This window comes from Haliotis asinina, chromosome 2 (assembly GCF_037392515.1).
Source record: "Haliotis asinina isolate JCU_RB_2024 chromosome 2, JCU_Hal_asi_v2, whole genome shotgun sequence".
Classification (NCBI taxonomy): domain Eukaryota; kingdom Metazoa; phylum Mollusca; class Gastropoda; order Lepetellida; family Haliotidae; genus Haliotis; species Haliotis asinina.
In genome coordinates this window covers 79951839-79965741 of record NC_090281.1, presented here as the reverse complement: position 1 = coordinate 79965741, position 13903 = coordinate 79951839, and the positions used below count along the sequence as shown (strand labels likewise).

General features: G+C 39.7%; 1 protein-coding gene across 1 annotated transcript; it reads left to right on the top strand.

Moving 5' to 3' along the window:
* Window positions 1-5276: 5276 nt before the first annotated feature.
* Window positions 5277-13179, top strand: LOC137272917 (uncharacterized). The gene is made up of 5 exons (XM_067805338.1): window positions 5277-5680; window positions 6333-6512; window positions 9367-9630; window positions 10311-10558; window positions 11349-13179. The coding sequence occupies exons 1-5, from the start codon at window positions 5322-5324 to the stop codon at window positions 12038-12040; spliced, it is 1743 nt and encodes a 580-aa protein (XP_067661439.1). The 5' UTR covers window positions 5277-5321; the 3' UTR covers window positions 12041-13179.
* The last annotated feature ends 724 nt before the right edge of the window (window positions 13180-13903 follow it).

The window sequence follows — 13903 nt, the reverse complement described above, 5'->3', positions numbered from 1 at the left end:
TAATAAACGTTCGCCCTTTGACATCTTATGATACGAGAATTGTATTCTAGAAAAAAGGACAACCCCTTCGATTGGATATTCATTGATTTGTATTGTTATTTATTAAGTGATTGTTATTATTGGGTCACATTTCGTATCACCGTAATAGTTTTTTAGCAGCACTCCTTTAAGGTAGCGATTTATAGTTTCCTCCCTTTGGAGTGTGTTTTGTCTCTTGGTAAACACAAGGTCAATCGCAAAGCTTAAATACTTTGCTGGAATACTCACGAATCAGTGACTGTGTGTATATATAGGGCTGGTTGTCGTGTTGACTGGACATAGACACACGGACTTATACTTACAGTTACACTAGAGTTGTGTCTTCATTCGGCCTACCTACATCTGTCTGCCTCTTCGAAAATGCTCGCCGTGTAACATTCAGTATACGTCAAGGGTTGCATGCCAAAACAACTTAAGTCAGACTTAGGCTGTTTGGGAATAATAACAGAGGTGTATGCAGCTTGAGGGGCTCTTTCTTGTGGTCATAAGGTTGTTGGAGTATCTTTTATAGTTCCCAAGAAAATAGCTTTAAATTATGGTACTCAGTGCCAAAATGATCGGACTAAAGTTGTTGGCTGACAATAATCATGACGTACAGTTGTTTTGGCATGGAACTGACTAGACTCTTCCGGAGTCGTTGTATCTTGATCTTTGGTAAGTACATAATATTTCAGACTTTGTCAATTGGTCAATTTTAATGGTTCAAAGGGGATTTGTTATACCTTTTGTCACAGCAAATTATTAACAGTAACAAAATTCCCTGTATTCATATCCCTCAGCGTATACATATAACGAATAATGCTTAACATATCCCTTGTAAAATGAAAATTTGATATGATTTCAGAGTTTCGTTTCTTAAATGTCTCGATTTGGATAGTTACCAATGATCACATATAAAATATTCAAAAAGTGCGATCACTTGCATTCGCGTCCTGAGTCTCCACCAACCCAGCACTTGCCGGGGCACTACTCTCATTCGCAAACATCACTGGTTCCATAGGTGTCCATTCAGTAAATGTATATTTATGTTAAGTGTGATTATTTTAATAAAGAGAGTAATTGCTACTGTCACTCGTTCATCTTTCTGATATCTCATTCAATCCAGGGTATATACTGGTTGTGGCATATTAAATACTTTAACAAAGTGAACTCAGAAAATGGTCTGATGTAATATAAGTTTACCTGTAAATCAGATTCTACAGATGTAAAACTGTCATTGGTTGTGTGGCTGGACTGACGTAGTCCCAGAGTTTCAGCATTAGATAAAGAACATGAACATTTACATGTATACATGTGTGTGTGTGTGTGTGCGCGCGCGACGCTAGTCAATAGTGAAACTACCCCAATGTAATCCAAAGGATAGGCTTATGAAACAGTACAAGTTCATTAAAAGTAGATTTATGTTCAATGTATAATGATTATTCAAATAGAATAATTACTGGTCGTTGTTGTTCCGTCGTATATGTATTTCGGCTCAAAAAGTAGGGTATGTATTTACACATTGGACCTATACAGAGAATCCAATCCAGGTCTTCGGCTCCTTAATGAAACGACACTTTAATAAAGTGAACTCCTAAAATGGTGTGATCCAAGAGTCGAAGATGAACTGAAGTAGTACCTAAGTTTCACTATAAGCTGAGCACCAGTCACTAATAAACATGAATCAACACCTAAGTGAAACTGTCGAGTCCCTACTCTGCACTGTGTACCATACAACTTTCCTCACACTGAGCAGTAGAATGTGTGTATTTGTACACAACCAACGCCACTCATAGTATTCAATGAATTCATAATCTTCACAGAACCAACGTCAAAGAAACAAAAACCAACGCAGTTACATAGCAACTAACACAGTAACTAGGTAGCCATGTGAGACCCGCAACGTTCCTACGTATGTATCTGTCTAGGTCTATTAAAGTGTTCCGATTGCACTTATGTGCCAGTGTAATGGTGATATCGGACTTTCAGTGGATAAAGAAAAGTAAATAGCACATGGATGTGTAATCATATCTAAAGCGCAACTCTGCAGCTCTACTTCGAAGTAGAACTGACTTTTTAAGGTGCGGTAATCTATTCTAAGTAATAGTATCTGACATATGTTTTCCACTTCTGTCTGATCTTAAGACTGCACATTCTTTTACCTGCCTCTCCTCTCCTCCATCTGTCAATGGCGATGTTCCGTGTCGAGTCAAGACGTGACGTAGTGATTTGACCTTGAAACGCCTTCAAAACGAATGCCAATTTCGGAAAGTAATCTGGATTTTTATTGCCAGTCAATAAACTGTGTAAAATCATGTTTTCAACAATATTTTGACCTTGAAAGGTGTCGCTATGTCGCGTGTCGCACTTTGGAGGAACAGAGAAAATGTTATTCGAAACGCGACACGCGACATCGCGATAATGCGACAAATAGGCAAAATGTCGCGTTGTCGCATTGTCGCGTTTTGGTTAATTTTCACCTCATTTTGCTTGTTTTTGAGAGGGCGACAACGCGACAATGCGTCAACGCGACAATGTCCCTTCTCGGATTCCATACTGTAGAGACTGTGTGTAGTCATAAAGTTTGCAATTTGGCATCTGATGATAGCAGGATTGCAAGTTAAAAACATTTGTAACTCCTTCAATTAGATTTACCATAGTATTCATATCCGACAAGTACAATGTTAAAAAATGTACTTAACGGGTGCTTTTTATAATTCAGTACGATGTATATGATTTTCAGCAATGATCCCTTGTGCCACTGCTTACATGACAGTGCACGTGATCAAACAAATGTCAGGTGTCCACCTTATTGTCAATAAAATGCAACGCTATGAACGGCGATGTACAGTGTAATGATTTCTTGATATTTTGAGACAAAGTGTTCCAGATAAGATGCCAATATTAAGGTTAATCATAAATGATTCAAATACTGTGTAACGTGTATCCGACTGGAGGATATTCTAAAGTGGGCCAACAATTTCAAATGAGTATGATAACGTGCAGTTTGATAAGATACGTTTACAAGACGTATTGGGAGTCTTCTCTCTCTCCTAGAAACACCATCGGTAACTGTAGGAAGCCGTGTATATACAGTCAATGTAAAAGGATGTTTCATTTCAATAAACAGAGATTAATTGTTACTGGTAGTTGTTTTTGTTCTTTCTGATATATACACACACAATGGTATTCGACACAGAAAATGGTGTATATGAATTGTTGCTTTTTGAAAGGACACTTTAACACAGTGGACTCTGATATTGGTCTGATTCAATACTGGTTTAACACTGACTCATATAAGATGAGTGATATATGTATAATCGCCCCAGTAACACTTAGTATCATCACTTCATGTCTGGCACTGGTGTCTTCGTAGGAAGGCGACCTCTCAGGAGTGTATAAACGTGGGCCTTCATGCGAAAAGGGTAGACATTCACAACAACAACTTCGTGTGTTTATACAAGATCTCTAATCACAGATGAAGACGACAACCAGAAGACGTTCATGTTCATTCATTCACACATACGTATTTATAAAATATTTCACTTTTCACTTCCACTGATCAATAAAATAGCTATGGCGCTGAAGTGTGAGAGGGGGTGAGGGAGCAGTTGTGTCCGTGTGTGTATGGTGGTGGTGGTGGTGGTGGTGGTGGTGGTGTGTGTGTGTGTGTGTGTGTGTGTGTGTGTGTGTTTGTGTGTGTGTGTGTGTGTGTGTGTGTGTGTGTGTGTGTGTGTGTGTGTGTGTGTGTGTGTGTGTGGTTATTAGTGACACATTGCACCTACCTCATTTGCTTTTTACACATAACTTCCGGCTACCAAATACCTGTCACTACGATGTGTAGGTAGATACTTCAACAGTAACTGTGCGTTCGCCATATCTCATGACTCTTGTATCGGCATATTTATTTAAAACTGTTGACACACACACACCCCGCCTTAAGCCAATTCCCCGTTAATGGCCCGTAAACCTTTATCATATTAAGCTAGCTATCATCACGTTATTATCATACAAAGTGATTAAATGGTAAGACGGACATTACATCGCGTCATACCATGGAAAATGTTGACATATAGCTCTGTTGCTACCTGCATGGACCCCATGTGATAGGCTATACTATAACTCCTTGTTGGTGTATCGTGATCCTGCTTGAGTGTGTTGTATATACGCAGGTCTCGTAATGAAGACATTTCATGATGAACAATGTCTGACTGGAGTTTCACCAATGGCATGTTTGTCAGTAAATAAATTATTGCCGCCCTTGAAATGGAGAACAGTAGACTTTGAACCTTCACTTTCATAGTTAGTGCCAAGTACCCAGCTTTTGATATAAATCTATTTTCAAGGATAAGTCCTCCAAGACAGACGTTTATTCTGTAGAGCAGTGACAATTGAAATTAACTTGACGGACTGAAGGACATCCATAACATATTTTTCTACCACAAAAGTAATAAATAAAACCTTATCTACCAACTTATGCTGTATCACCTCTGACCACGGTCGTAAATTTACTCACCGGGCGTAGTTTACATATGGGACTACAAAGTGTCGGTATATTTATAAAAAGAACTGTTGGCATTGTTGTTACATGCGATTGATACGAATTCACAATTCCTGTGATAAACAATTAATACAGTAACAATCAACATTGTAAATAACAGTTCGCCAAAACGTGTTCAAGAAATCAGTGTCTGTCTGAAGGACCTGTGTTCGCGTAGAAATTAGTATAAAATTTGTCGCCCCCCCTTCCGCTAATCACCCGTTATGTCACGGTAAGCCCTTCTCATGTTAATTTATGACGTTATTATCATACACGCTGATTGAATAATAATACGGACCTTACATCGAGTCAGCAACTGACTATAGACCACCATACCATGGAGCATGTTGACATATAAGATAGTGTGTAAATGTATACGATAGTCTATACTAAAACTCCTTGTTGGTGTATCGTGATCCTGCTTGAGCGCGGTGTGTATACGCAGCTCTCGTAATGAAGACATTTCGTGATGAACAATGTTTGACTGGCGGTTCACCAATGTCATGTTTATCAGTAAATAAATTATCACCGTCCTTGAAATGGAGAACAATAGACTTTGAACCTTCACCTTCAAAGTCATGTTGCCCTCTTTTGATATAAATCTATTTTGCAGGATAATTCCTCCAAGGACGTTGACGTTCCTCGAGGACGTTGATAACATATTTTTCTACCACAAAAGTATTAAAAAAAACGTTATCTACCAACTTATGCTGTATCACCTCTGACCACGATCGTAAATTTACTCACCGGGTGTAGTTTACATATGGACTACAAAGTATCGGGTTCAGCCTCCAGTACCTTGTTGGGTTCATGTACGATGGCGCGGTGTATGCAAGCGTTACTGCTCATTGCCGCTGTCTCTGCCGGGTCGGCGGGGGTTTTCACCGATGACCAGGCCAGTAAGGTGGGGATGTTTGTGGAGGAGGTAATGCGGTGTAGACAGATCCCCGGACTGACCGTGGCTGTGGTGAAAGGGGATGAGACATGGACACGGGGGTTCGGACAGGCGGACATAGCACAGGGAGTGAACGTCAACAGGGACACTTTGTTTGGAATCGGATCTGTGAGCAAAGCTTTCACGACCACCCTCCTGGCCATGATGATTGATGAAAGTAATGGAAGGTATGTGAGACTGGAGGTTTCTTACAATGTTTCATGTTCAAGAGAAGCACGAGCTTGTCTGCTGTCCATTGTGAAAATCCGTGTAGTCTATAAGTGGTTATCTAAATGAAGTAATATCTGAAGTAGTCCAACAGGTATGTCGACACAAACCTCGTCACCGTCTCCATCAGGCGTTTATTTCCGATAGATCTCTTCATGTTATTTGAAAAGTGTTGATAGGTGAGTGAGTGGATATTGAATGAGCGATTGGCATTAGACGGAACATTTATGCATGAAACGGCCTGTGGTATTACAACTGATCACATACTTATAATTTTGGTCTATCTACATGTACAGGAATGACTACTACATGTACAGAAATGACTACTGAATGGAGTTGTCAAATGCGTATTCAATTCCGCGATATTGTCACTATATACTTTTACGTGCTTACTTCATTGTGTAGTATAGAAGCCCAAACAGTCTAAAATGCTTTTATCTGGTAGTGTACAACCACAGTTCCATGTTTATTTCCGCGCTTGATAACGTAAGAAGATATACTTTGCTGTGAGTGTTTGGGGTTTATACAAACCGTTTATATACAGAGAAGAATAGTGGAAACAATATATGTAATAACCAATATAAACGGCTGTTTCTGTTCATGCTATTACAGTTTAACATGGACGTCAAAGGTGAAGGACGTGTTGGGGTCAGATTTTGAATTTGTGAACGAGGCGAGAACGCAGGAGACTACACTGAGGGATCTTTTGTCACATCGCACAGGGCTCCAGACAGCAAACTTAGCCCTCTTTGCTGGATTTGCCGAGAACTTCACCAGTGCTGATTTAGCCAAGTAAACTTTCTTTAACAGCATTTGCATGCATTAGATATTCCGTAAGAAACTGTTTAGTTACGCACTTCTGTGCTCATTCTTGTAACAGAGAATACACTTTGTCCAATCATCAAATGTTCTGTCGGAATTGTCTGCCTTACCCTCTTCAGGATCCAGTGAACATATTGCGAACCCAATGTTTGTCAGAACTATTCCTGTGTACTTGACTTTCCATCCACATAGTTAACCTAAAACACACAATGGTATGCCAGAACTACCACTGAAAGCCAAATACCCTGATTACTCTTCTAACAGTATCTTTTACTACAAGTCTTTACATCCCCAGTCACAAACATTCAGAATGTGACCTGTTAAAGGTAGCATGCCGACCGTCATCATTTACCCTGGCTAATCCGTGAAGCAGGCAGACCAATGGCAATGCTTAAAAATAATGCTATTACGACAGGCCGTATCTGCTACATCCTTTAGATTTTATTACTTTATTCCCCTGTATTTATTAGTGATGGCCCGCAACTCTCTGTTCGAATCATGTGACGGCGTCTTGTAAATAATTAAAATGAACCAGTGACTGATATCATGTCCACAGGACAAAAGGACACGCCGAAATAGACACTGGACCCCTAAGGTCAAACCACTGTATCGCTCAATTCACACAAACACGCAACCAGCTCTTGCCCAGTAACTTTTTGTATCACCATTTGTAATCAATAATCAACCCTGTAAATCTTTAACTCGAGCTCGTATGTGTCAGCTGCTCTTGCAGTATTGAGGATTCAACTGTGCTTGCATGGTAGGGAGTTATCAGCACATGCGTGAAATCGCGTCACCTGCACTTGCACAGAAGGGCGTCACCTGCACTTGAATAGTAGGGCGTCACCCGCACTTGCATAGAAGGTCGTCGCCTGCATTTGCATAGAAGGTCGTCGCCTGCACTTGCATAGAAGGGCGTCGCCTGTACTTGCCTAGTAGAGCGTCAGCTGCACGGCATGACTACTTGCCTTCCTCCAACATTCAACTGACAACATACAGTTATAGACTGGTGATGAGGTCAATACCTGTTTTTATGGACCTCGAAAAGCTTAATTGGCCGGGGACCGCAGTCAGGTAGTCGGAAACAATATGCTTACATAATAATTAATTATGCATAGCAGTCAATGCATTGTAAGAGCAACGTTCGTGGTTATATTCATTTCAATATATACTCCCAAAAAAAAACAAACGCATACGTGTATTTTTATAAATTAAATCTGTTATTATCCTGAATTAGTTGTAGTCAACTAAATTCCACAGGGTAAAATATCAAATGTCCATTAGCATGTACATATGGCTTATAAACCTTGCAATACGTGAAGGCCTCCGTTCCCGGCAGGGCGTTGTCTACAACATCTCTTGTGGCCACCATGAAATCCAAAAACTGATTTGCATCGTCTCGACCTGAGCTAAATAAGTATTTGAAGTTGACTCTCTTCCCCTTGCAATGCCTGATATTAGATAGCTGGTCTAAAGTCTCGGGCGCCGGTGACGTTCACCTACCCGTCAGCAGAGGTCATTTGAGAAATGCTCGATTGCATTGAGGTTCCCACATCATGACACTCCCGTTACCACATCGGTCAACTGAGCGACACGATTCTGTGCATAATACCCATTTAGACGTCAATAGACACGTACGGTAATGTCACGGCAATTGAGGAAAGCGTGATCCATCACTCCACACCTTGACCCGTCGACGTCAATGTAGTCGTTGAGGCACAGGGCCTAAATAGGATCGCCTGATCGAGGTCCAGCTTCTGGTACACGATTGGGAATGATGACCCTCTTCTCAAACCAGACACTGTACTTGCAGTTGCAGCGGTTGTGACACTTCGATTCCGCAAATGAAGAATTTGGATGTACTTATCCTGCTCTGCAGTGGTAATCCTAGGTCTACCATTTTTATCCATGATATCGATCCAGTAAACGGCTGATAGTACTCTGGTGAACACTGAGGTAGGAATGGCAATGTTTCGATATACAGCAGTAACTCGAGGCATAGCGATATTTTTCCTTCAGTCAAAAATAGCAAACAGCCTTTTTCTGTGGATTCATGCAAGTTGACAGTTTTGAAAGTAAATTAGCGTTTAAGTTTCCGAAAAACTGTTTATTCACTATGGATTCCACACACCAGCATGTAACTGCAAAAGTACAAAAATATAGCACTAATTTTGAAAAATACTTGAAATTTCATATATCAATATCACCCATGAGGTTCCTATTTGAGAGAGTATATATCAACAACTAAAGCCCAACTTTGCATTATCATTATAATTTCTGCACTGTCGTCAATCTTTCGCAAATGCCATACATGCACCAGTGTATACGTAAGACATTGTACAGTTTGCATAACACAATTCACTCAATCACTGGCTCAATACGATATCAAATTATTAGTTTAACTAACCATAGGTAGTAAGAGACAATGGCACCATTGACTGTGTATTTCGCTCAGACCAAGCTGTAACGTGGAAATGTATATGCATAAGCATATCCTAACAACTGACGGGGATTATACTTCATTGGTTTTAAATACATCACTGGAAGAAAAATAAACTTCATTGCTATCCAGAGAACAGAAAATGGATTTATAAAAGTCGAATGCAATAATATGTTTTACTTGTTGAATTTACATACCGATAGTTCGCCGATCGAGTGATAAAACAGTCAACCCCTATGAGAATGATAGACTTTACTGAAAGAAAATAGTGAACACATTATTACTTTTCATTTGCATTTTTATTTGACCCCTATTACAACACATTATAACATTGCAACAAATATGTTTGAGCCACTTATGACTTTATCGTTGTTCTTTATACAGGCGTTTCCGGTTTCTTCCGGAAGTTAAACCATTCCGTGACGTTTTCGAGTACAACAACTGGGCGTACTCTCTTCTTGGCCGAATTGTGGAAGTGTTGTCAGGGGAATCCTACGAAGCAACTCTGGAGAAACGGATTTTCAAGCCACTTGGAATGAACAGGTCGCGTGTTCTTGGAAAGACGATAACCTCAAATGCATCAGAAATGGCACAGCCGTACTTTGATGTGGAGAACGAGCTCATAATAACGGATCCCTCAATTTACGAGTGAGATTTATTCACTTTTGCTTATTGGTTGCATGTGAAGACATATATCATTAACTTGTGGGTATCAATACTTCACGTTACGCATGCTGTAAACTGGATAGAAAAATTAGTCGCTTCTGTTTGAGATATTTTATCATGAGATTGCATTTGAAAAGCAAGTACACCAGACCATCATTATACATTTCTCATTTGCATGATCACATCAATGCATCGTCATCTCAATAAACAAGAAAAACAATAGGAAGAGACATAACTGCAGCATGTATAATATTACATGCGGCATTGATGATACAAAGATAACATGGAATGGATAATAAATCTAATAATGCATAACTATTTTAGCTTAAGACATGCAAGACAATTTCTGATTCGGTTACAAAAATTAGTATAGTCAGTATGTATCAGAAATATATACGACCTTCAACCACATCAATTAAAGTGAGGTTGGGAAACTATCATTATTCTTCACTCGCATACATCAAAATGTCTGTAAGTTCATTGTAGTATGACATATCCCAGTTTTGGGGAGGTAATTCAGTGGTTGACAGCCTGAGCTACAATACTTCTAGAAAGCACTCGAACATGAAATTGTTACACAAAGGATCGGATCATACATCGTAACAAGTACCCTCTAGCGATGGACGATGTATTCTTATGTCGTGATCTTGGTTCATTCATAGCATACATCCATCGGAGGCTGCGGGTTCTATTGCGTCTTCGGCAGAGGACATGGCTAAATGGATGCACTTTCTACTGAGGCAAGGGGTGACGGAGGACAACGTCACACTGGTCAGCTCTAAAACACTTGCCGAGCTCTTTAAACCTCACGAGAGTATTCCTGGCGACCCTGCCTTATCAAAACCGAAGTATCCTGTGATGGACTTGCTGTATGCCTATGGCTATGCATGGTTTATATCAGCATATAAGGGTAAGGAAACACCGAATTACAGTCAGGCATAACTTAGCGTAATATAGGCCAAAATTGAGTGACAGAAACCGTTGCATTCATGATGGGTATCGAACTCCGTCGTACGAGCGACGAAGAAACTTTTTGTAACGAGAACGGTAGTTAAATATACACTGAATATGAGCAAGAGGCATAGAGACTAATACTGATTACATGTACAGACCATTCATAAGACTCACAGGTTACATCATGATATAATCAATGTTGGGTTGAACACAAACGCTTTGGCCATGATTTTTTGCAGTGCCGTGCAATATCACTGTGTTATATCATGTCGGCATACCATTCCATATCTATACTATAACATCACTGGACCGAAGCTGGGGAGATGTTCATAGTTCACAGTCTTTCAGAGATATTTGCATATAACCAGTCTTGGGTTATTTTGTTGTTGTCTTTTTTTGTTTTTGGGAGGGTTCTTTCCTTTTTGTTTTTTGGGGGTGTTTTTTTTTTTTTTTTTTGGTTCTTTTTTTGGGGGGTTGTTTGTTTGTTTTTGTTTTGTTGGGGGTTTTCGTTGTGTTTTTTTTTTTGTTGTTGTTGTGTGTTTTTTTGTTTTTGTTTTTGTTTTTGTGTGTGTGTGTGTGTGGGGGGGGGGTTACGCTTTGTATTTTTAACTGCAGCATGTTACGTATGAGTGACACTTTTAGCAGTACACACTGTCACAAACATAAATATGCAGTATTGTGTCGTTAAGTGACTGTATGTATTATTATGTATTATTATGTATATTAACTAGTTTCGTTATTTTTAGGATACAGGCAGTTCAAGCACACTGGAGGCTTCCACTCTTACATAACCTACCTTAAACTCTACCCTGACATGAACTTTGGAATCTTTTCAAGCGCCAATGGACCAGGGACAGCGAATGAGGGCATTGCACAAAACATTATCTCATTCTATATTTCTGATATCTTGTTGGGTGATCAACCATGGCTAAATTCTTCCACTGCATGCACGTTTCCTTCGCCTTGGGGAAAGGTGCCACCAAGTACCCAAAATAATTCTGATGTTACGAACACCGATGTAGAATGCCCTAAATGCTATGTTGGGAAATATGGGCAGCATCTGTTTGGAGACGTTGATGTTAGGAAGGGACCAGGGTCATCACTGGAACTTCAGTATGGGAGGGTACGGGGCTCTCTCAATACCACAGATCAAAAAGCAACCTTTAAACTTGACTTATGGGACCCTTATAGGTTTCTTGCACGGCCGGGTAATGAAACGGTTCTTGTAAAAGTAAACTTTCATGGATTAAACAAAGGAAGGTATTCCTACGTTGACCTCATTTTACCTCACAAGATGACATTTACCAGAGGTAGACGCTTTTACGATAAAAACATATTCACCCAAACTAAACATGAAGCTAATGGTCAAAATGTCAAGGAGCTGAGCATTCTTTCGTTAGTGTTCGTGTCACTTTACTCTGTGTGCTCTATATGGTAGAGACATTTTAATAGCAGAAGTTCGCCCTTTGTCACCATGAGTCTTATGTCAAGAAGATTGTATCCGGGAAAGTTGGGCAACTCGTTTGATTAGATATTGTATTACTATCTCGACCATAAAAATGGGAGGTATTCCTACGTTGACCTACTATTATTTCATAAGATGACATTTACCAGAGATGTAAGTTTTTCAAATACACATGAAACACATTCACAAGCATCAAACCTGAAACAAATGGATACTGTGCCAAGAATTTGGGCGACCTTTTGTCGGTATTAGTGTCACTTAGTGTAGTCTTCTTTATATGATAGAAACTTTGTTGTAATAAACATACGTCCTTTGACATGTTATGACAAGAGAAATGTATTCTAGAGAGAAGGGTAACTCCTTCCATTATATATTTAATGTATTGTATCCACATCCCTCAACGTTCACAAAAAACGATTTTATCAATGATCAGATTCAATAACCAAGAGCAATATTTTGTTTCCCTTGTATCAGATGAAACAATGCCGCTATATCAAGGCACAATAAAATACAAAATACAAAGGTGTTTATGCAAACGTAGAAATGACCACATGAAGTTTACATTTATATATAATGTTTTGTCGTGTATCTCTTCATTAATTTAGGTCAGGTGCTGTAACTGGTTAATGCTTGGGACAAGACATCCCATGCACATATTTTTATGCATATATGTATTTTTACGACTTTAAGTCGTTAACATTTGTTGGTGTACTTTCTTGGTACGCTTAGATCTTGCTGATTCGACAATGCACGTGTACAGAAATGGTAATCACACAAATACCGTTTCATAAACCAATTGTGAATGAGAGGCAACTCTGGACACTCATGCAAAAGTATCCTGAAACCTCGATAGTTTGATTACGACATGGTTTTGGATAAGGTGTCAATCTTGTTTCAAGTGCATCCAGTTGTATGATATTCAGATATGGTTGACATATCAATATGGCAGACGCTTGAGTCCTGTGTCTCCACTTGCTGTGACCTACTCTCATTCGCACACACTATGAGCTCTATTGCTGCCTGGAGCTGCATGGAGCCGTGTCCATTCAATAAATGTATATGTCATGTTAAGTTTGATGATTTTAATAAACAGAGAGTAATTGTTACTGACACTTGCTGTCCTTTCTTATATATTATTGAACACAGGCGATCAACAACACTGACTTGTTTGACACATATCATCGTATCTCATTTGTGTAGATCGATGTTCATGCTGTTGATCACCTGTCTGGTCCAGTCTCGATTATTTACAGCCCTCCGCCATATAGCTGGAATATAGCTGGTTTCAGCGATAAACAACAAACCAACCAACAAACCAAGCAGTCAGCTGACTGGATGTCAAATGTATCTCCGTAAGACATTCAAAATAAAAATGTACATGCATCTTGTGACAACCTTACCAGTGAACGTGGTCTCCTGAAGTATTTTTTTAATTTTACACAGTCGCCATGCCACGAGTTACGAGAGATCAGAGGAGCCAGGCCTTGGGAAGATTGCAAGCTGGCTAGACTTCATGTTAGGACAATGTTAGTGCTCATGTTAGGACAATCAAACGACTGCAGGAGTTGTATGAGGCCCTTAACAGCATCCAAGATCGTACGTGCAGTGACGACATTCAGTAACATCACAACTTTATTACTGACAGATTGTGCGCAACAATCTTCATGATCGATTCACCGGAGCGACGAAAACAGCACGCAAGACCATAGACTCACAACAGATCCATTAGTGCCGATACAGTGCGCGAAGGTAGCCTGAAAGAAACCTCTGCTATCACAGGCCATATCGTGGTCCTATCCTCACCGCTCGTCACTGTCAAAACTGACTACATCGAAA

Bases quoted from the DNA above. Each gene is read 5' to 3' on its own strand.
- LOC137272917 (XM_067805338.1), top strand. From the start codon at position 5,322: ATGGACTACAAAGTATCGGGTTCAGCCTCCAGTACCTTGTTGGGTTCA. The intron at 6,513-9,366 runs GTAAACTTTCTT...TTCTTTATACAG, and splicing joins ACCAGTGCTGATTTAGCCAA to GCGTTTCCGGTTTCTTCCGG. The intron at 10,559-11,348 runs GTAAGGAAACAC...CGTTATTTTTAG, and splicing joins GTTTATATCAGCATATAAGG to GATACAGGCAGTTCAAGCAC.